The following is a 21,170-nucleotide window of genomic DNA, read 5'->3' as shown; positions in this document are numbered from 1 at the left end:
CAGGACGCAGCAGACCCGCCGCAAGTATCTGCTTAAATTTTGCAGGCGTGTGAAGAGGCGGGCTGAGCCCACTGTCCCTCTGCCGGCAATGACTTGGGGGGTTCCAGCACAGCCTACGGCTGCGGGCAGCTCAGCACCCCTGGCCTTGCACTTGCCCAGCTGCTGAGCATTTGCTCTGGGCAACCAATTGCCAAGTGCTGGCTGAAAGAGCAGAAAAATAACTGCAGGTGTGGAACTCTCCATCACAAGCACACATACTGCGTCTGCCCAGCCGGGGACGAAGCCCCGCTGCGATGCTCAGGTGCTGAGCGCTGCCCCTCTGCTCAGCCCCGTCCCCAGCAGCCCCTACCTCTCTCCAGGAGGACGTGTACCAGTCCAGGCAGGGCAGGCTCTGGCAGGGGACCTGCACGGGTGGTTTGTACAGGACAGCCTGGCAGTGGAAGGGCCGTAGGAGCCTCTGGTCTCTGGTGTCGATGCAATGCACGTCCCGAACCTTCGTTCCCCCACCGCAGCTCCTGGAGCACTGGGAAACCACACAAGCATCATGCTGGGGAAGGGCAGCAAGGGCTGGTGCAGGGGGAATCCCTCCAGCAACGGGAAGTGACGCCAGAGACACATCTGCCTCAGGTTGGATTGAGTTGATACTCAACCTTTTTTCACCTCTTTCCCCAGGCCAAGCTAGAGAAAATGCCATGCAGCACTGAACCTGTCACTGCCATCCCTCCGAAAGCAATTGGTTTCCAGTTGTAGTGACAACAAAGTCTTTGTGCATGAGACACCTGATGATCCCGAGAAACGGCAGCCACCCAGAGCAAGGGGGGTCGTTCCCTGCCATTGAACCTGCTGGATTCACCCAACCCAGCTGCAAACACTGTAGTGCAGAACGGCCCGAACATTTCCCAGAGACTTTCAAACCACTCTTTGTTCAGCTTTTGCAAATTACTGGCTTTCTAACCAGCCCACGAGCAGGAAAAATAGAAGGATTATTGCGGGATGAAGTATTTAAACTCTGTGGCGAATGCAGATCTTTAACCTCTGCCTTTGGGAGCCACGGGGGAAGAGCACGGCCCGAGAGCAGGTACCGTGCCAGCCCCAGTGCAGGCACCACCTGCCTTCATTTTTCTGTGGATTTTCCAGGACTCTGTACCAGCTGCATGCCTGTTTACCTTGCTCCAGTTCCCCACGCGCCACGACGAACACGGTCTGAGGGAACACCGCCGAGCAGGGACGGGTTTGTTGGCAGCGGCACAGCCGTCGTCACTGCCGGTGCTGCAGCGCACGGTCCTCCAGATCGCACCCACGCCGCAGGTGGCTGAGCACTGCAACACACAAGGCAGACTCCTGCTCCACTCCTCTCCCACTGGCCCCCGTGGGGCTGTCCCCCAGTGCCTCCAGTGCCCCTGCTGCCCCAGTGCTCCCAATGCCTGACCCGCAGTGGCTGTCTGTCACTGCAAACGCTCTGCAGAGAGCAGCCCTGGGACAGCTGGGCAGCGAGAGGAGAGCTGATAATTGCCAGTAATGCCCCATCCACTGCACTCAGCACAGCCCCGTCCCTTTGGCAATTTGCAGCCTTGATGCACCTTACACTTGACATTTACATTTCTGTCTTCTCATGGCGGGTTTTAAGATACTCTCTCCTGTACAATGGCAGGAGCTTGCTCCTGTGCCAGGGTTGGCCTCCCTGGGTGCCCAGTGCCAGCGCGGGTGCTCCCCGCTTGCCTGCTCCTCCCGAGCGGACAGGGATCCGGGTGGGAAGCACGCTTCCCTGCCTGTCGGGTATTGCCACTGCTGCTCAAGCACCCGCTGCCCCAGGAGGCTCCCTGCGGAGCCGGGGAACGCCAGGCACGGGGGCACCAGCCCTCCTGGAGCAGGGAGGCATGCCAGGGCAGCTCAGAATTGTGCCTTTCTGGGGCTGAGCATTGCAGAGCACAAGGCGCTGCCACCATGGCTGGTGCCAGAGGGAGCGGGACAGGATGCAGTGACAGCGGGGCATGGGCATCTGATTCGCGCCAGGCAGCAGCTCCTGGCTATGGTGGCCTGTGGCGCGGTGGGCTGCCTGCCTGCTCCGCCCCACAGAGCTGGGGGCTTTCAGCGTTCAGCCAAAATACCCGTGCCGCTCAAAGCTGCCATGCATGTCTTCTGCACACAAAGAGCAATGTCCCAGAGACCAGCCAGCAGACGGACCAGTCTCTCACCTCTGTACTGGCCACGTCACACTTTTAATGGGACTCAACACGTACCTCGCTCCAGTTCCCAACCTCCCAGCTGGGCATCGCAGTGGCTGCCATGCTGATGAATGGCGGAAGTGAAGGCTCCTCCTTCTCCATCTTTTTCTTCTCCCAGAGCAGCGGGGAGGCAGGGGTGGGCTGAGATAATTTGTGGTCCCCACCACTGAAAGCAGGTATCCCTGGGGTTGCCCATGGCGAGTGGTCCCCTGCCACAGTGCTGCTGAGCGGGGTTCCATGGAAGGTCAGCTCTGCATGGGGCGATGCCAGCTCCGGGTGGTGGGACACCCCCATGGACCACCATGCTGAGGGTTCCTCAGAGGGTGATGCTCCTGCTGGGTGTGCGAGAGGGCTGTGAGCCGGGGTCACGGTATCTTGCTGAGTGAAGCTGCTGGAGGTAAGCTGGGTGGCTGGCCTGGGCATGGCAGGGGACAAGGACACTGCCGCTGCAAAGGCTGTAGTGGCCACCAAGGGAGCCAAGGTCAGGGACATTGGGGTATGGAGCTCTGGCTGGTGCCCTGCTTGTCCTGCGGAGTCCCCGTCAGCACCCATGGGATAGAGACTCACAGCGGGATGGGTGCCCCTTCCCATCTCCCACCCTGGTCCTCGTGGGGTGGGGAAGGAAAGATCTCCCCCCTCTGTCCCATGGGCTTGGTCATCAGCTGCTGGTGCTGTGTGCATGCCCGCCATCCCCTCCGGCATTTCTGCCCACCATTCCTGCTCCTTGCTCTCAGGTGCAGCACTGTTAGCGTTACTGGTGATGACAAGGTCCATTTCCCTTGAGTCTTCACGGTCTCTCCCCGCAGAGCTGGCCACGTCAGGGGCCTCACCACCAGCGTTACCCGGCCCCTCTGTGCTCACATGCCCCTCACCGCTGCTCCCTGGCTCTCCCAGATGGTCAGATGTGTCTGCGCCAGTGCTGCCCCTGCCAGTGGGCACCGGTGGGGAGGGATCAGCTGGGTAAGGGGCCCAGGGAGCGAGGCCATGGGCTGGAGCATCCTGCTCAGGACCAGTCCTCATTGGCATGGCTCCCTGGGGTTCATCTGGGTGTGGGTGGTCATGGCTGTTTGCAGAGTTGTGACTTGAGGTGCTCTGGGTGGGTGGGTGGTCCTCAGAGCGGGACAAAAGTGTGGTGTCCTCCTCCTCACCCATGAAATCAGGGATGGCATACTTGGGAGCAGCTGTTCCTGCATCCACAGGTACCATACTCAGGAGATCGTTCATGGCTAAACCCCCAGGTTCCATCTCTCCTTTGCCGTGCCCAGGAACAGAAGTGGTCACTTTGTTGGTCACCAGATGGTCCTCGCTTGCTCCTCCTCCCAGCTTGATGGAGTGCAGGACATCAGCAGGCATCTCATGGGACCCCTCCACATCGTTGATGCTCAGCTCTGGCTTAGGATCCTCGCCTTTTGTCTCTTTCTCTGTGAAGGGGTAGTAAGACAGATCCTCATGGAAGTTGATAAAATTATAATCGTAGTAAAAGTCGTCAACAAAAACATTTCCCTTTCTGGCTGAGAAGTCCTCCTCAGTGATGATATTGACGTCATTGGACTCTGGAATATTTGGAATCAAAGGGTTAAATTTAGCAATGTGGTTGCTGGGGATGTAATCGATTTCATTAAATATCTCTCTGCTGGAAGACCCACTGCCAGACCAGTCCACGTTGGCATTGTCTAATTTCTTCTGGCACTGTGGCAAGGAGCAAATAGTTTCCGAGCTGGGTCTTTCTGCAGGGTCACAAGCAGCTCCAGTGCTGTTGCTGCAGTAAACAGGGCGCCTCTGTGTCCCATTTCCACACGTTGCCGAGCACTGGGAAAGGAAGAGAGATGCAAACGTCAGGGATGGGAGCACAGGTGATGCAGGTGCAGCAGGAGGAGCAGGGAAGGGGCTGGCAGCAGTGCCCGTGCCCCTCTCCAGGGCTCTCCTCTGAGATACTGAAGCAGGTGCTCAACCATCCCATGCACCATGATGCTACAGGCACAAGGAGAAGGTGCTCCACATTGCTCTGCCATGCTCCCACCACCCACCCAGGTCCCGAGACGTCTCCTGTGCCAGTCCCACCTGCAGCACAGGGTCCTGTACCAGGAGTCAGGAGCACAGGGTACCGGTCACACCAGTAAGAAGTGCCATTCCTGGCCAAATCTACCTCTGGGGCTGTTAGAGCCCGTCCCAGTGCAGGGCACTTTGCTCAGGGTGATCCTTGACCTGCACTCCAGCCAGAAACAATTTCCCTGGGAGATGGACACTGTGAAAGGCATTGCGTAAAATGATCTAATAGGTCTTTTCTGTGACCTATTGCCATGAATTACATCTCTTCTTCTAGAACAGAATTTTTTGAAGCAGGGGATAACAACATGGGTGTTGTCCTAGTAAGGAAAAAGCAAGGGTCAACAAGGAGCTTTGTTGAGGACACCCCCTCCTCCACCATAATGGTCTCTTTGAGATTGTTCAGTATAAAAGAAACCTACAAGCTGGAAAGAGCTGCAGCAAAATTTTCTGCTGGATAAGTAAAACATCACATGTGGGCTGCACAAGCCACAGGCCGCTGCAGTTTGCGGTGACAGATGCACAGAGCATTAGTCATGTACATCAAAGTGCCTCACTCAAGCCAGCCAAGGAGAACAAACGGTCCACAAGGCAAACAAACCCAGCGGAGGGGTTTTCTGCTGAAATCCCAGCTACCCGGATGGAAACAGATGGGCTGAGGCACGGCTTCGAGGCACAGCCAGCAGCATGTGGAAATTAAGAGGTTAAGGTGGAGAGGCAGAGCTGCTGGGCTGGATGGAAGGTGTGCTCTTCAGACAAGAGGTACTCTTGTATTTTGAGCCTTTCTCATCTTTGCTCAGCCCTCGTGAGGTCCAGGTGCCTGGTGGGGATGTGTCCTGCTCCCCGTGCCAGGCCTGGTGGGCTCCCGGGTGGGTGCCCACCTGGTGGGACGTCTCCCCCCAGGCAGGGGCTGCCCGGAGGAGATGCTGACCCAGCAGCCAGGATCCCTGTGCCATGCCGTGCCAGGGCTGGCCCAGCTCTGTGTCTCCTGTGCAATGCCAGGCAGGGGCAGAAATGACCCTGGGGACTATGCCTGGCAGAAGGGACAGTCCGTAACACGGCGTGGCCACCTCCAGGCATTTCCACCAGCTACGAGATGCTGCTGAAATAAATGTTACCACAAATTAGCATCTGCAAAGGGGTGCAAGCAAGCTGCTTCTCCCTACTGGGATGGCACTGCCAAATCAGGGAAAACAGAGGACAATTCCCACTGCGTGCATCTTAAGCTAAAATGTCTCAGCAAATGCCTCCAGGTCCATCCAGGAGGTAAGTTCCAGGTATTGCAGCTCTTGCAGGGGGAAGGAAGGGGTTTGTTTGCCAAGGCTGGGTTATCAGGAAAGCCTCTGGGACACAGATAAGAGCCGATGGCTGTTAGGAGCCTCCAGGAGGAACACCCAGAGCTTGCAGGAGGGTTCCACATCAAGCACAGGACTGCAGGAGGCATCACAGCAGGCAGCGCAGCAGGATGTGCTCCTGACAGCAGACAGATGCTCCTGTTCGTGTATTAACGGACAACAAACAACACTTCTTGGCTAAGTCCACAAAGCTGGATATACATCACTTTAGGGTCCCTCTGAAGGTGCTATGTCCCAGTCTTTAAGCACTTTTTTGGGCTACCCAAACTGCAAACCACCCCCCCCAGCTTGGCGGGCTGCCCAGCACGTACCTGCTGCCTTGCCGAGGGTCTGCAGGCACAAAAAAAATACAGTGACCCCCTATTATTACTGCTGGATAGAAAGACCACATTCCTGGGAAACTTCTGAGCCCCCCCCACTTTCTCTGCTTACTGGTGGTGCTGGAAATGGAGAGGGAAGAGGGCTCTCGCTTTAAGTGAAAGAAGGACAGAAAAATTACAGGCATCTCGAAATCTCGAGCACATTTTTCCTGGGCTCCCAGATCAGCAGATGCCAATACCACAAGGGACGACTGTGCCGGCTTGTGCTGGCTCTGTGCACAGCCCAGACCCACAGGCAATCCGTGATTTTTCCCTTTAAACTGTTGCGGCCGCCTTTCTCAGCCCTGCAATTGTGGCTTTTGTGGGCCCCTAGAAAAATATTTCTAAATAGCTCTCATTTAGCCTTCAAATTTTCTGTTCGCATTTTTATTCCGTTTGTTTCTTAGCAACGAGCGCAGTTCCCAGGCTCTCTCGTTTCTCTCCCGATATTTGTCTTCACACTGAACACTGAAACCGCTGCTCAAATTAGGGGTTATAATTTTCTGGTTAAAACCCTCAACCTGTGGTTAAGCTGATCCGCAGAAATACAAAAATAAAGGCTACACAGGGTGTCCACAGACCACAGCCTTTGATACATGGGTGTTTTTTGGTCTTTCCCTCTCTTTTAAAAAAAAATGTTGAAAAACTTGTGATGCCCCCCTCAGGGCATTATCGCTGAGGGGGTCTCCGTCTCTGCCCACCCCAGCTCTGCAGCAGCAATGGGGCAGCTTCGCTGCTGGGGAGCAGATGCCCACGGGACAGCACACACACAAGCACGGTGCACCCAGACCCCAGCTTGCCCCCTGTGCCTTGCCTCAACAGGCAAGAATGATTTTCAAGGCTTCTGCCAAAATAAAGGGGAAGGCTTGCGGTGCTCTGGAAATACACTGAAGGGTTGAAAGCCTCTCGTTTCTGCCCTCCTCGCACCCAGCGTGGAGCATGGCTGTCACCCTGATTGAGGGAGCAGCAAGGTTCAAGAGAAGATGGGGCAGAGGCAAACAGCCTGGTGCTCCTTCCTCACTCCGAGACCTCCCCGTGCAATGAAATTCCCGTCCGTGTGAGCTGGTGTTACAACATGAGCCCACAGAAACACATCCATGAATTTTCCTCGTAAGCACTCTTGAGCAGGCTGAGGATGTCTGGGGGGGGATTTGTCCCCAGCTCCTGCCAGCTTTGCAAGACACTGGGACCTCCCCGATTCTCCTTCTCACCTCAGACCAGTTCCCCACAGCCCACTGGGAGGGACAGGGGACGTCCCGGTGACAGGGCGCGGTGGCATCTGGCTTGGAGAGGTGCTGGCAGTCTGCCTGCTGCAAGGCTCTCTGCTCGTCCAGCCCCACGCTCTGGATGCAGAGCACCGTCCTCTTCATCAGCCCCGAGCGGCCGCAGGTGGCCGAGCATTTCTGCCATTCGCCGACCCACCACCTGCGGAAATGTGAAAGAGGAAAAAAAGTCTCAGCCGGAGCACGTGGCCGCGAGCCGGGCTGTCCCGCGCCCTCCACACCGAGCACTGCAGGGTGGTGGGTTTCAGCCACCGCCAGCCGAGGGGTGCCCGGGGCCGGGAGATGTACACGAGATGCACACAGGCTTCAGCAGCCCGTAACCATCTGCGGGGCTTGGGGGAATTAGGATCCCAAGTGCGGCTTGTGCTCCAGCCCAAGGTCAGGGTGCCCGGACCGAGGGGCAGGGGTGGGTTCGTGCTCACGTCGTGCTGGGGATGGTTATTTGCACGGAGGCAGAGGGGGGGTCCTGGCCCAGGATGGTGCCCTCCTGTGCAGCTCGTAGTTGGCACACAAACACCACGCTGTGGTGGTCAGGCAGCCACAGGGGTTTGCTCAGACCAGCGCAGGGTCTAGGACCCATTCTCAAGCATGAGGGAGACGAGGGGTGCAAACCCTGGGCTGCAAATAGCTGCACACATCCTGGTGCAATCCGGGCATGGCCGCGAGTGAGGTTCCCCCAGCTCTGCTCGCTTGGACGTTAAAGCTTTGCTGAGGAGGAGCGAGGGGAAAGCTGGCAGACCTGGCCGGGCAGGGCTCCTCGCTGCATGTCCTCTGCTGGTCGTCAGGGCGGGTGAGCGCATCACAGTACCGCTCCTCCACGATGCCAGCCAACTTCTCCACGCAGTGCACGATCTGCCGCTGCACCCCTGTGGACACCGGCAAGGGCTTGGCTCGAGATGAAAATCAAAGTGAACCACCGAGCATCCTCTGCCATTAGGTGACAAGAGGCCCTAAGATAAGCTTGAGCTCCCCAAACCGGGGCAAACAAATTAAAACCACCGCTGAAACTGGAAGTTGAGAGCCTGCTGAGGTACTACTGATGCCCTCATGAAGCCCAACAGCACCAGTGCTCCCAGCATACCTGGGTGGGAAAAGCAGAGCTGGACACCTGGCCATCACCCGTGTGATGAGACCTCCAGAGCTCAGCTGGGCTGGAAAATGACTCTGGGTATGCAGCTGCAAAGCAGGGACACCTGGGACTGGATGGATGGATGGATGCAAGCAACACCGGTCCAGCCAGGACACAGGCTCCCGGGCATTACGAGCAGCAGACCCCAGCCAAAGCCCCTCCCTGGGGCTGTCAGGACACAGTGTCTGTCCAGCACAAGGCAACCTCAGCTCCTGCCCAGAGACCAAATCCAGGGATGCTCATGCAGAAAGCTAAAAACAGATAGCAGAGAGAGTTGACAAACCTTGTACTCCCTTAGAAAACACCCACCAAATTACACCTGTTCTGCCAGCGCTTAGGGATGTCAGGAAATACCTAAGGAATAGCGAGGGTTTCCGCAGAAGGCAAGGTGAGGACAACCATGTCCAGGACCGTCAGAACCTCGCAAACTCTGTGGGACATCTCCGTGTGCCCTCTCGGTGCTCTGTCTCTGCACCAAGCGGTTCACAGAGACAAGGCAGGTTAAAAGCAGGAATATCTCCACCCTTCTGCTGGCTCCTGCTGATAGATTTCTACAACTCCAGCTTGGTCCTGGTGGCCTCTGGTCACAAGCAATGCAACGGGCACTGATGGATGAGTTATGCTGGGAGAGCCGCTGAGCAAAAGTCTTTGGAGTAAAACCTTTAGTATCCTTTAGCTTTTATAGTGAGCAGCGAGATGAAAGAGATGCAGAAAAATGCCGTTCCACAAGCTGCCTAATGGGATTTGATAGTGATGCAGCCAGTAGAGGCTTTGCAGAAAACATCCCGCTGCTGGAGAGGCCACTTGGCTGGGGGAAAAGCCTTTCCCCACCTCTAACCTTACAAAAAGCCTCTGCAGCCACAGCACAGGGTGCACTGTGACGTTTGGGGCTGCCAAAACCATGCAGAGGAGCACACGTAGGGCAGGATGGCCAGTGGTGGAGATGCTGCAGCCAACGGTGGGAGCACTGTCCTGGCACCACCATCCAGGCACCGGAATATGTGTGCACATGTGTGTGCATGCATGCTGAGGCTTTCAGGGGGGCTGTGGCCGAAGGGGAACCAGCCGCCAGCAGCACAGCTCTCTTTGGCAGCCTTCTGCCCCAGCCGCAGCTCACGGGCAAATCACCCGGCAAAGCCTCGTGGCCCAGCCTGCAGCATTCATGGGGTGACATTTTAAAGGATGACCTCACTGCTGCCTCGCTGCCTGTTTTTGTCCTCCCTTTTGCAACACATACTTGACCTGTGACTTGGGAGAGCTGTAAATATTAACCACTGCCATCAGCTGAGATGGATAGAACCCTGCTGAAGCTGCTGAGCTGTGCCCTGGCTCTAGCGCTTGGGAGCCGACGGGGCCGGCAGGGCTGGAGCCAGCCCCCACAGAAGAGGCTCAGCCTGAGCTCTCCCAAATCGGTGTCACTGCACACTCCATCATCCAGCCCAGGGAGAGGGGCTCAACCCTCCTCCAGCCGATTGCTCGTGGCCAGATGGGATAAGCATCCTCACCTGGCTCCTGCCTGATGTGCTCCTGTATTTCCCTTCCATCCTGGAAGCCAACTACTCAAACCTTGCAAAGGAAAGCTGGTTTTAAACAAAAGCGAGTGCCCTCAGCTCCCGTCCCCCTCAACTCCCCATGCTGCAGGGCCCCTGCAAACCCACAGCGAAGAGCTCTCAGTGTAAATGTATGAAAAATGACCTGCCAGCTCCTGCTGCATCACAACCCTCCTGCTCCAAGCAGGAATCCACACCTATTTCTCGGGAACAGGCAGGAAACCTCTCCTGGCACTCTGAACCACTGAGAAAGTATAAGTGTCCTTGAATTCCCTTTCTTTCCAGTGGCAGCTGCTCTCCAGGAAGCGCTCACTGGTCCCAGCCTCCCCCCTTGCAACGTGCCTGAATCGTCCCCCTCCATCAGCCACCCCAAAAGCTGCCCCAGGATGCCCAGCCCTGGGATGCACTGGGGTGGGAGCAGGGAAAGCATGGGCACCACGCACCCTCCCATGTGCTCTCCATAAAACCCTGGAAACAATCCCCCCCTGGAGAGGCCCAGCCGGATGGGAGACTGGCCCTTCAACACTCCCTGGATTTCTCTGAAGCCCTTTTGTCTCCATCCCCCTGACGCCAAGGAACACCCGGCAGTAACAGGACACCGAGCAAGGAGCAAGTGCTGATAAAGCCTGGGGTCCGGTGGGCGAACACAGCGGGGCTCTGGAGAGCGGTGACCTCAGCAGATGCCACCTCCCCCTCCCCAAGACCTCCTGAAACCAAAGACCTAGGAATTTCTAAGGCATCCCCACGGTACGAGGATGCTCTGCCTGCTCCACTCCTCCACGGCGGGCAACCAAGCCCCGAGGTCCCGCTGGAGCCGCACTCACCAGTGCCGCATGTGGCAGTGCATGTGGTCCAGGAGCCAAAGCGCCAGAGGAATTCTGCCTGCTCGATCTCGTTCTCGCTGTCGGCCGGGCGCTGGATGGTGTACTGGTACCGCACGCCGGGGTTGGTCTCCTGAAACAGCAGCTGTGGGGAGACAAAGAGCCGTCAGGGAGGCTGGCTAGTGCACGGCAGTCGCCGCTGGCCACTGCACCCCAGGGGCTTTGCAGGAGGTAACAACCTGCCCAGCACGGCCACAAAGATGCAATTCTCTATCCAGCTCCACCCCAGGGCTGCATTACCTGCATCACCTGCACCCCAGCAGCAGCTCACAGCGATTTCAGAAACAGGGTTAGCAAGTGGCTGAAGCAGTGTAGGAGCAGAGGAGCTGCCCTCGCTCACAGCATTGCGCTCATGGCAGCGTCAGGTAATATTAAAAAAAATAACAGTGACAACACTGAGAATCACCGGGTTTTATGTGTCCACTGATGAAGAGGCTGGAAAGATTCTCCTGTTAATCCCACTCAGTCCCACTGCTGCATGCATCCCGTCCAAGGACTATCTCAAGGTTCAGCATGATGAAGGGCCCAGGACGGCCAGTTGTCCCCTTCCCTGTCCCCTTCCCTGCAGCTGGACCTGGGGCAGGAGGTTTTGCATGTGCCATCGCTGGGCCCAGCCCAGCCCCAGGGTCTGCAGCACGCGGGCAGGAATGACCCTCCGTTGGTCAGGAGCACACTGAGCAACATCTGCCTCCCTCCATCACTCTTCCTAAACTCTTCAGCAAGGGATGGAGTCACGGCTGGAAGGAGGCTCCGACAGCTCCCAGCCCTGTGCGCTGGGCTGATGGTGGCTGGCCCGGACGGACGGACACTCAGGTGACAATCAGCGGCAGGGACCTGTCCTTTGGCATGGTGGCAGAAGGAAGGGAAAGGGACAGCAGCATTAGCCCAGCCCTGCAGAAAAGGACTCAAATCTCACCTCTGCCACTTCAGCATCTGCCCTGGGGAAGCACCGCAGCATGTCTTGGCTTGAGATGCTGGCTACCCATGTTGGTTCCTGTCTGCACTTCCAACCTGCCACCAACGTGCCCCAGATGGCACCAGTATCCCTGTGGGAGCATCCCCCTGGAGTGACACCCCACTCATGCTGTGGAAGCAGCAGCTGTGGCAAACGGGAGGGAGCCACTGGCAGCAAACACCAGCGATGGCTCATGGCAACATGGGCCTGAAGGAACTTCCTTAATCGCTCCCCGCTTGCAAGGTGTTCCTGCTGCTCTTGACATGCACAAAGCAGCTCCTGCAGTCAACAATCCTGCCCGAAGCACCTCCTGCACCAGCGCTTGGCAAAGGCTGGAGTTTAACTTGTTTTTCTTAGCCTAAGCGCTCCCATTATGGCCAAAGCTTTGTTGTTCTTGGAGCTTTGGCAGGAGCAAGGGCATCTTTCCAAAACCTCTTCACGAATATTGAAACTTTTTTGCCAAAAGCTTTTAATTGGGTTACAAAATCCCAGAAAGTCATTTGCTGGTGCTGAGCAAGCCAGCATCGCCATTAACAGCAGCATGGGGTGGCAGGCGAGCCCAGCATCCTGCTCACATTTCAGCCTGAGCCTCTGCTGAAAGAAATGCAGCAGGTGAAGGCTTCGGCTGCCCAGCGCGGCCAGGCTTGTGCAAAGGGGCTGATGCTCAGGAAGAGTGCATCGGGCTGAGCGGCGTGTGCCGGGGCAGGGGAGGCTCCTGGGGGTCTGTGGGACATCACCTCTGCAGCACCACACTTTGCACCGCAAGGAATTCCAGCCTGGTGCCAGCTGTGCCACCGTCCATGGGACGATTTCCACCGGCTTCTCCAGGAGAAAGCTTGGCTTCACAGGCACGAGGATGTTGGCTGCCAATAGCTTTGCATTAACTGGCAGATCCCTCACTCCTGACCATCCTGATGGCCATTCCCAGGGGAAGGAACTTCAGGGACAGGCGCAGCAGCACAACGGGGACCTGCAGGGCAGGGGCCAGCCCCAAACCCCCCTCACCAAACTGCCTTCCCCCCCCCCCCCCCCCCCCGAGACAGTTACAACCCCTGCAAAGCTGTGCAGAACTCATTGAAATATAAAGCCGTGCTGAAAAGTAAATCCCCCAGGCAACTCTTTTCCATGGATACAATGTGAAAATTAATAGAGTGGGGTCAGTTTGCAAAATAAAGCAATTTCCAGATAAGCCCCAGAGCTGTGGCGGTTGCAGCAGAGCAGGGGATTAGCAACGGTCAAGTTGGGCTCATATTAAAAGCATTTGCAGGATGCACCAGGTGGGCTCGGAGCAGGAGCAGCCCCTGGGCAGCTGCCCAAGCTTGGGGAAGCAACTTCTCTTTCAGAAACAGTGAGCAGCATCCCAGCTGCAGGGAAGCAAACGTGTGCTCCCATCGTGGAGGCAAAGACAAGAGACTTTCCTGCTGACCCAGAGGTAAAAGGACCATCTGGCTGAGCAGGTTCACATGGAGATAAATATCCCCTGAAGTCTGTTATCTGCTCCCCCAGCGTCTGCTCTGCTCTGCACAAAGGCTGGAGGCACCGGACGGGAGCAGGAGCTGGGCAGGTGCTCTCTTGCTTGCAACTCTGCCATCCTGGAAACGCACTACTGCGATGCTTGTTTTAACGTATTGCTTTTTCTTGGGTTTATGTGGTTAATTGTAACCTCTCGTGCCCAGACCTGGGCGTGCAGAGCGGCAGGTCCTGGGTGCCCTGCCCTGCGAGCACAAGGCAGCATCACTCTGTGATGGGGCTTGCCTCCTCAAAGCCTCGGGGCTTTGATGAAAAATAGTGACTTATTCTGGGGAGGGAAGTAGCTTTATGGAAATTCCCACATGCAAAAAGAGCAAAACCTGACAATTCTAGTTGTTTCAGACAAGTTAAAATTATCCTTCTGGATTTTTACCTCCTGCCTCAAGGGCTTTTGCGAGGAAGGGCAGTACCCTGGGCAGCATCACCCGGTTTGGACCATGGAGCACAAATCCCCGGGCCAAGCTCCTTGCCACGGTGCCAGGTGGTGCAGAGGAGGGCGCAGCACTGCCGAGGGGTGCTGGTGGGCCACCCTCTGCCACCACCCATGGCACTACGACAGCTCCCAGCTCCCACTGCCTCCACCAGCGGCTCCAGCCCTGCCAAAAGCACCGCGGGCTCTTCCCCTGCTCTTGATAAGATATGGGAAAGGGCTCCGGAAACGGGCTCTTTCTCCTCATGCTCCCTCTCTCCTGTGTAAATATTTTCAGGAATGCTGCAAAGGGGACGAGGCTCAGCTGGAAGTGGTGTGGGCTGGAAACACTCTCCGGGCCGGCAGTGCTCGCCCAGCTTCTCCCCGCATCAGAAACATGCTCGGTGAGGAGATCCAGTGGCTCTGTCCCCCCCAGCCTCCCCACCGTGCACCCCGACCACCACGGACCTGGATCCACACAGGCTCCACAGTGGGTCCTGGGGAGGTGAGGTTCTCCCAGTTCCCTGTCCTCTTGTAGGTGAAGGTGGTCCCTGCCACCCTGTAGTCCCCATTCCACTGGATGGTCCAGCCGCCGTTCAGGAAATACTTCTCCGGGTCCTCGCTCCGCAGCGCCAGAAAATTCCCAGCTTCTGCAACTTCTTCAATCCGGATCTCCCGGGCTCCCACAGGAATAATCCCAATATCGACGTAACCTGGGAATGGAACCAAGTGTTTGTCTTGGGGGAGTCAAAGATGTGACAGAGATATCTGTGCCCTTGGGTGGGAGCTAGTGTCCCTTGGGTGGATGCTAGGGTGCTAGCGTCCCTTGGGTGGGTGCTAGCGTCCCTTGGGTGGGTGCTAGCGTCCCTTGGGTGGGTGCTAGCGTCCCTTGGGTGGGTTCTAGCGTCCCTTGGGTGGGTGCTAGCGTCCCTTGGGTGGGTGCTAGCGTCCCTTGGGTGGGTGCTAGCGTCCCTTGGGTGGGTGCTAGCGTCATGCCAATCCTTACATCCCTGTAAGGCACTGGTCCACACCAAATCCCGCCTTGCACTGAGCCTAGCTGCATTCCCTGCCAGGAGAGCCTGTCACAGAGGGAGATATATCCTGCGTGGGTGCTGGGAAGGCATTTACCACACTTTCAACATGTCCTTGTCAACACACAAAATCTCCTTAAACCTCTCCAAACTGGCCCCAGAATCCATGGATTTGTTTTCAGGCCTTTAGACACAAAGAACAGTAATGGGATATTTTTCTCCCAGGCAGCAAGGAGTGTGACGCCAACGTGACATCTCCCCATGCTGCCTCTTGGGTCTCATCCCATCAAAATCAACGAGTCGGGATTAAAAACCATCCTGCAAGCAAGCAAGCAGCAGCAGCGAGCCCAGCTCCGTGTGGAACAGGCACCTGATGTTTTGGGAGCAGAGCGCCCTTACCCAGCCCTTCGCTGTCCTCGAAGGTCTTCTTGACGGTGTGGCAGGTGGAGCCGTCCCCGTGGCAGACCCCGCACCGGTCCTCCACCGCGTTGGAGTCGATCTCATAGTCACAGCCCACGTTCTGCAAGGCAGCCCCGTCAGCCGCGCGGCCCCCGCCTCGCCCCGCACCACTGGCCGCGGGAGGAACAAGGGAGAGGAGGACCAGCCTTGGTCCTAAATGGTGGGAAATAAGGACTGTTGGGTGGGAGAGAGGGGCCAGCTGGAGGCTTTTTGGAGGATGGGCAGCGATACAGCCACATCGGCTGCAGCAGGGGTTTCTCTAACAGCCTCATGGTCCTGCTGCCCTGCTCATACGCAGCGAGGATCACAACCCACATCTCGTTTTCTCCTTTTTCTACCCGAGTCCCCAGGCAGCAGAGCCTGTCAGCACGCATTATGTTCCAAACCAAGCTGGGAAAACCCCTCAGTCCTTGGTCCTGCTAGTTCTGTTTTAAAACACTTCCCAAAAACCTTTTTTTATATTCTGCTGAAACCCTTTACATCTTGTGCCAAACTGCTTGACCTACGCAGAGCCAGAGCCTCCCTGTGATTTTGCACCATAAACACACAGCCAAGCCCCCAGAGGGTCCCGCTGGGGGCTGTGCCAGCTGCGAGCGTCTGTAGCGAGCCGGGTTTGACTCTGGTGTCACAGCCAGCAGCAAGCGCAGAGGTGATGCGGATTCTGTATGCAGCGAGCTCTGGCTAAATGTGCCATCATCTGCCACGAGCTGCTGGCTCGCACCTTGTTCTATGGGCCAAGTAAAAATACCAACCCCTGCGCTCCCTCCAGCCCATGCACTGGCGTGCCGCAGCCTCTGAAATAACCTACAGGCTGTTACAGGAGGAAACGGGACCTTCCCAGAACCTCTGCTGCTGCCGAGCCCCTGCCCGCTGCTGCTGGCAGCACAGAAGTTTCCGCAAATGGTTTTTACATAAGAGGCTGCAAGGAAACCAGTTGACTGATTATTTTCCCTCTTTTCTGCTGTTTTTTGTGCTGTCCAAAAAGCCTGCTTTCCAAAAAAACTGTTTTTCCAAAAAGCCTTTCAGAGAGCCTCTCTATCCAACACTGTGGCAGACGTGGCCATGTCCCCTCCCGCCCGTGCGAGCCCCTGGTGACAGGCGGCCATGAGCTCGGCAGCAGCGTGGCTTTGGTACATCCCGTGGTGGGAATCTGCCCTGCAGACCACACACAGCTCAGACCCCTACCCATTCCCTAATTCAACAGAAATCCAACGTCCTGCACGTGTGCTTTATTCTATCCTAAACCTCGGGACCGCTTCCCTAGGGAAAAGGAAGGTGTGAATGAAGGGACCGTCTCGCTGCCACCAAAGGCAGCTGGAGGACACAGGGCAAAGCTCAGCAAAGCCTCCCCAGCACCTCCCAGATGATTCACAGCGCTGCCTGCGCCACCTCCACCAGATTCCTGTGCCTCCCACGCTGCCCCAGCCAGCAGCCGGAGCAATGCCGCTGCATGTTGCAGCACATTTGTAGGGAGCTTCCAAGAAAGAAAAATAATGTCCCAGAAGGACAAATCCCAGTGCTGGGAGAGGCTGCCAAGCCAGGGGAGCCATCTCCATTGCTGCAGGTCAGACCCCAGCTGCCAGCACTGGATGCACTTGGGGTGCAGGGCTGGGCACCCTCTCCATGCACCCTTTCATATCCCCGACCTTAATTTGCAAGCGAAACTTCTCTTCCTCTGTTTTCTTGGGTTTCATAGAACCACAGAATGATCTGGGTTCGAAGGGACCTTAAAGACCATCTCGTTCCAACCCCCTGCCATGGGCAGGGACACATTCCACCAGCCCAGGTTGCTCCCAGCCTCATCCAGCCTGGCCTTGGTGGTGCTCTGTGAGGCCAGCACAGAGGCTGAGATACGTCTGCACCACACACCTCGTGGAAATATGGAAAGCTTCCAAGCAGTGAATGACAAAACAAGCAAGCTCAGCCCATCGGTGCATGCGAGAGAGGGGACAGTGTTCGCCTAAGGGACGGGTCACGGCACCCGCCTGCGTTTCCCTGAGCCCGGGGGTCCTTGGGCTCCCTCCCCAGCGGTACCCGGCACAGGACCCACCTTGCAGATGCCGTTGATGCACATGTCGCGACTGGCGTTCATCTCGTAGCACGGTGTCCCGTCGATGACGGCATCCCGCAGCTTTTCTGCAAAGTATTCGTCCTCTGGCCGGCAGTGCAGCTCGCAGGGGTTAACTGGGGAACCCAACAGGCAGAAACTAAACCCAAGCAGCCTGGGGCCACCTCCAAAAACATAAATTAACCCTGCAAGCCCAGCCATAGTTTTAAAATACGGCATAAACACACTGCCAGGTGAATATGAAGAGATGAACAGCAAAATCAAGCCGTTAGCAAGACTCTGTTTCAGGTTTTCCATTGGGGCTGCAGGCAGAAGCCCAGCAGCGGGCTTTGCCCTCAACTCACTGTTGTTGGGCACCGGCGTCCACTTGTAGAGTTTCCCTTTGTAGAGCATGGGGTTGAACTGGCTGCACTGGACCTGGCGGAAGGAGGGCTTGTCGGGGGGACACAGCCTGACGTTGCAAATCCGGAACCGCTTCCGCTCCCCCAGGCAGTACCTGCCCCCGTACTTCGGCCTGTCCGTACATGGGAGGGGAAAAAGAAAATCAAAGGATCACAGAAGGGTTTGGGTTGGAAGGGACCTTAAAGATCACGTAGAGTCCCACCTGTGCCAGGGGCAGGGACACCCCCCCCCCCCAGCCCAGGCTGCTCCCAGCCCCGTCCAGCCTGGCCTTGGGCACTGCCAGGGATAGGGCACCCACAGCCTCTCCGGGCAGCCTGTGCCAGCGCCTCGCCGCCCGCACGGGGAAGGATTTCTTCCTGATACCTCATCTAAACCCATCCTCTTTCAGTTTAAAACCGTTATCCCTGTCCTACCTAACAGAGACCCACCACACACAAGGGGAAGCTCCCCTTCCACTCACAGCTACAGGAGGGTGCGTTTGTACCTGCTGTGAGGTTTGATCTCAGCATGAATCCACCTGGGCCACCGGGAGCTCTCCCAGTTACAACCCACAGGTCACTCTGCTGCGATGTTCGTGTAAGGAACCGTGTAAGGCTACGAATCCGACACCCATTCCAGCATGATCCATGCTCCACTGAGCAAGCTTTTGAAATCCATGGAAACCACGGCCCACGTCCTTCTTCTCAGAGTCCCTCCTGGACCAACTCCCTGCTGCTGCCGTGCTGCGCTACGGGACGATGCACGGTGAGACCGTGAGCCAAAGGCAGCTTTTCCCAATGGCTCTCAAGATGAACCAGCTACATCTTGGGTCTTGCCCCTCCTGACAGCCTCTCCTTAACATTGGAAATATGGCCAATTTTATAGGTCTAGTGTACAATGCTATAAAAGCAATTATTAAAGTTACGCGTCCCTGGCAAGTGGTCATGTCTGAAGCCCCCTCACCTCCTGCAGCTGCAGCCGGGCACCCCTCCCCAGGAGGTAAAACATCTCCTCCACCATCCTGGGTACCGCGGCTGATGAGATGCCAGCGCTCCCAAGAGCCAGGTCAGCCAGGTGCCCATTCTGTGGCTGCTCTGGAGGAGCTGCTCTCCATCCTGCCCGGGATGCGCTTCCCGCTCTGCTCCTCTACTGCCCAAGGGAATGGCAAAGCTGCCACTGGGCTTTTTAAAGCAAGAGGGACTTTAAAAGCAACAATATTTTTTTCTCAGATGCCAACAGACTCTCAAAATACTGCCACTGTCTCCTGATGCTTTTTCCTTTGGTCACAGCACTCTCCATGGCCCATGGCCCCATGATCTCATGAAAACTACTTTTCCCCTGATCATCTAAGTTTGGGCACACTTTGCTGAAGAGAATAAAGTTAATTATTATTTTAGGGTTGTGTTTACGTACCCTGCCCTGAGGAAATGCCTGCGGGAGGAGGACTGCCCAGCACACACATTTGTTCACTCCATCCAAAAGGCAACGCTGAAGATTTACCTACAGTGGCCAAAGCAAACAACTGCCCAGCGAAATTCTGCTGCTTTTCCAGTGTTTGCTCTCCTGCCCACCCGCAGCTGTGTTTAAAACACTCCATAAACTACAACTGCACTTCTGCCACAAAACTCATGTCAAACACAAATCCAGCTCTTGACCTGGGACTGAGATTACACAGCACTTCTTTAAACAGCTCAATAGCACGTGCTAAAAGCAACACGTCTGTGGAAGAAACTGGGCAGAAAGCACATCTGGGCTCATTAGAGCGTCTGTTCCTGTGGCTTTCAGAGCTCCTCAGGCCATTGAAAAGCGACTGCCACTGGGACATTGCTCACAAAGCCCTTTTCTCTCCCCTCCCAGGGCACTCTGACACCTGGGCAAGCCGGGGGCTTTGGCTGAATACAACGCAACAGCGATTTGTGACCAAGGGGTCATCCAGGGAGCAGGTGGGTCAGCCCAAGAAACCATGGGATGGACAAGGCTGCGCCTCCATCAGTGCCCAGATGCTTCCAGGAGAGAGGCAGTGCTGGCTGCCGTGGCTGGGCACAGGTCAAAAATCACTCATGGGCAATTGGGTGATAAACAGCAGCAGAATTTTTCAAAATGACTCTGAGTCAGGCTCAAAGAATGCCTGTTTTTCTTTTCTGTCATTAAAAGACACTGGATATGTTTTAAACCTACAAGCGCGGAGTCCTTGCTCTTTGTTTTGAGTCACATGGCAACGTCCCTCTGCCTGCACGGAGTGGGAGCAACTTATATGTGGAAGGAGACACAGCAAACTCAGCCCTTCCAGAAGCTTCCACCACCCAGCCGGCTGGATAACCCCGTGAAATGAATCCCAAGTGTTTCAAAAGCACATTGTTGGGACCGGTAACTGCCTAACGGCGCGGTTTGCCGTGCGATGCAGACAGGTGCAGGACCACACTGGCCAGATGCCGGTCCCCAGCTTTATGGGGTGACAAGGAATCGTTGGGCTCATCTCTTAAATGGGGTCGCGTGGAGGGGCTGGGGGAGCCCCGGGGGAGCGAGGGCTGGCTTACGTGGGGTTGCTGCACTGCCTCTCGGCGCTCTGCACGCCCGCGCCGCAGCTGCGGGAGCAGGCAGCCCACGAGCTCCAGGAGCCCCAGCCGCCGTCGATCGCGTCGGGACGGTAACCCACGGGCACGCACTCGCCATTGAAGCACCACTGCAAAGGGATGGGCCAGACGAAGAGAAAACAAGGTTTAAGGATGCAGTAATGGACGTTGAGTCTGAGAGCCCGGCTGCGGGGAGTACTGAAACCCAGCACCCACACTGCCCCGTGGAAATCCACGCTTTGCTCACACGGAGGTGTCGGGGGTCAGCGGGGCTCTGCCAGAGCCCGGCACACCTCTAAGCAATAGGAAATTCAGAGATGTTGGGCTGTTTGAGGATTTGTCTCAGGCAACGCATCCGAACCTCCACCAAGACCCCTCAGCAAGGGGATTCATAGCCCAATCCGAGCCCAGAGGGAAGAGCCAGCCGGGCACAGCCGCGGACAAGGGCACAGCAGGAGGTTTCGCAGGGGGCAGTGGCTAAGCCCAGGGTCACCCCTGGCGCTCTGGGGCCAGCTCTCCAGGAGGGGACACTGAACCTAACAAGCAGAGACATTGATGGTTAACTTGGGCAGGAAAACCCTGTTCTGGAAAAGCGATGCACAACAGCTCTGTCCCAGGACTGCCGCAGGACAGGAGCCAGCATCACCCATGCAAGGGCGACCAGAGCTGGCTGCAGACAGCTGGTCCCCTCCGCACCCCACGCCCAGCACAGCACCCACCAAGCTGCCGCAGCGCTGCTGGACCCCCCCGGACCCCAGAGTGGGGAGAGGTGCCTGCCCTGCGGGGGGGCAGGACCCAGAGACCAGCACCCGCCACTGCAGCAGACGGAGAGCAGCAGAAGCCCTGCACCCTCCTGCCACGGTAATTAACGGCGGGTTTCACCTTCTGAAGGCGTTTTCAGCTTGGCTGGAGTCAGTCCCTCCCTGGCACCTGCAG

At 56.8% G+C, this 21,170-nt stretch overlaps 1 protein-coding gene across 1 annotated transcript in view; it reads right to left on the bottom strand.

Moving 5' to 3' along the window:
- The window catches only part of ADAMTS7 (ADAM metallopeptidase with thrombospondin type 1 motif 7), a 51,575-nt gene that overhangs the window by 12,352 nt on the left and 18,053 nt on the right, over nucleotides 1-21,170 (bottom strand). The window contains exons 11-21 of the mRNA XM_080394993.1: nucleotides 20,199-20,344; nucleotides 17,625-17,794; nucleotides 17,263-17,396; nucleotides 15,153-15,273; nucleotides 14,191-14,435; nucleotides 10,772-10,913; nucleotides 8,008-8,134; nucleotides 7,197-7,410; nucleotides 2,241-4,034; nucleotides 1,167-1,319; nucleotides 350-523 (exon numbers count right to left, since the gene is read on the bottom strand). Of these exons, the coding sequence (XP_080251119.1) occupies nucleotides 350-523; nucleotides 1,167-1,319; nucleotides 2,241-4,034; nucleotides 7,197-7,410; nucleotides 8,008-8,134; nucleotides 10,772-10,913; nucleotides 14,191-14,435; nucleotides 15,153-15,273; nucleotides 17,263-17,396; nucleotides 17,625-17,794; nucleotides 20,199-20,344 (3,420 nt within the window). The remainder of the gene's footprint in view (nucleotides 1-349; nucleotides 524-1,166; nucleotides 1,320-2,240; nucleotides 4,035-7,196; nucleotides 7,411-8,007; nucleotides 8,135-10,771; nucleotides 10,914-14,190; nucleotides 14,436-15,152; nucleotides 15,274-17,262; nucleotides 17,397-17,624; nucleotides 17,795-20,198; nucleotides 20,345-21,170) is intronic.

The sequence above is a fragment of the Falco punctatus genome, assembly GCF_963210335.1.
Source record: "Falco punctatus genome assembly, chromosome: 7".
Lineage (NCBI taxonomy): Eukaryota > Metazoa > Chordata > Aves > Falconiformes > Falconidae > Falco > Falco punctatus.
This window is presented reverse-complemented; position numbering and strand designations above follow the sequence as displayed.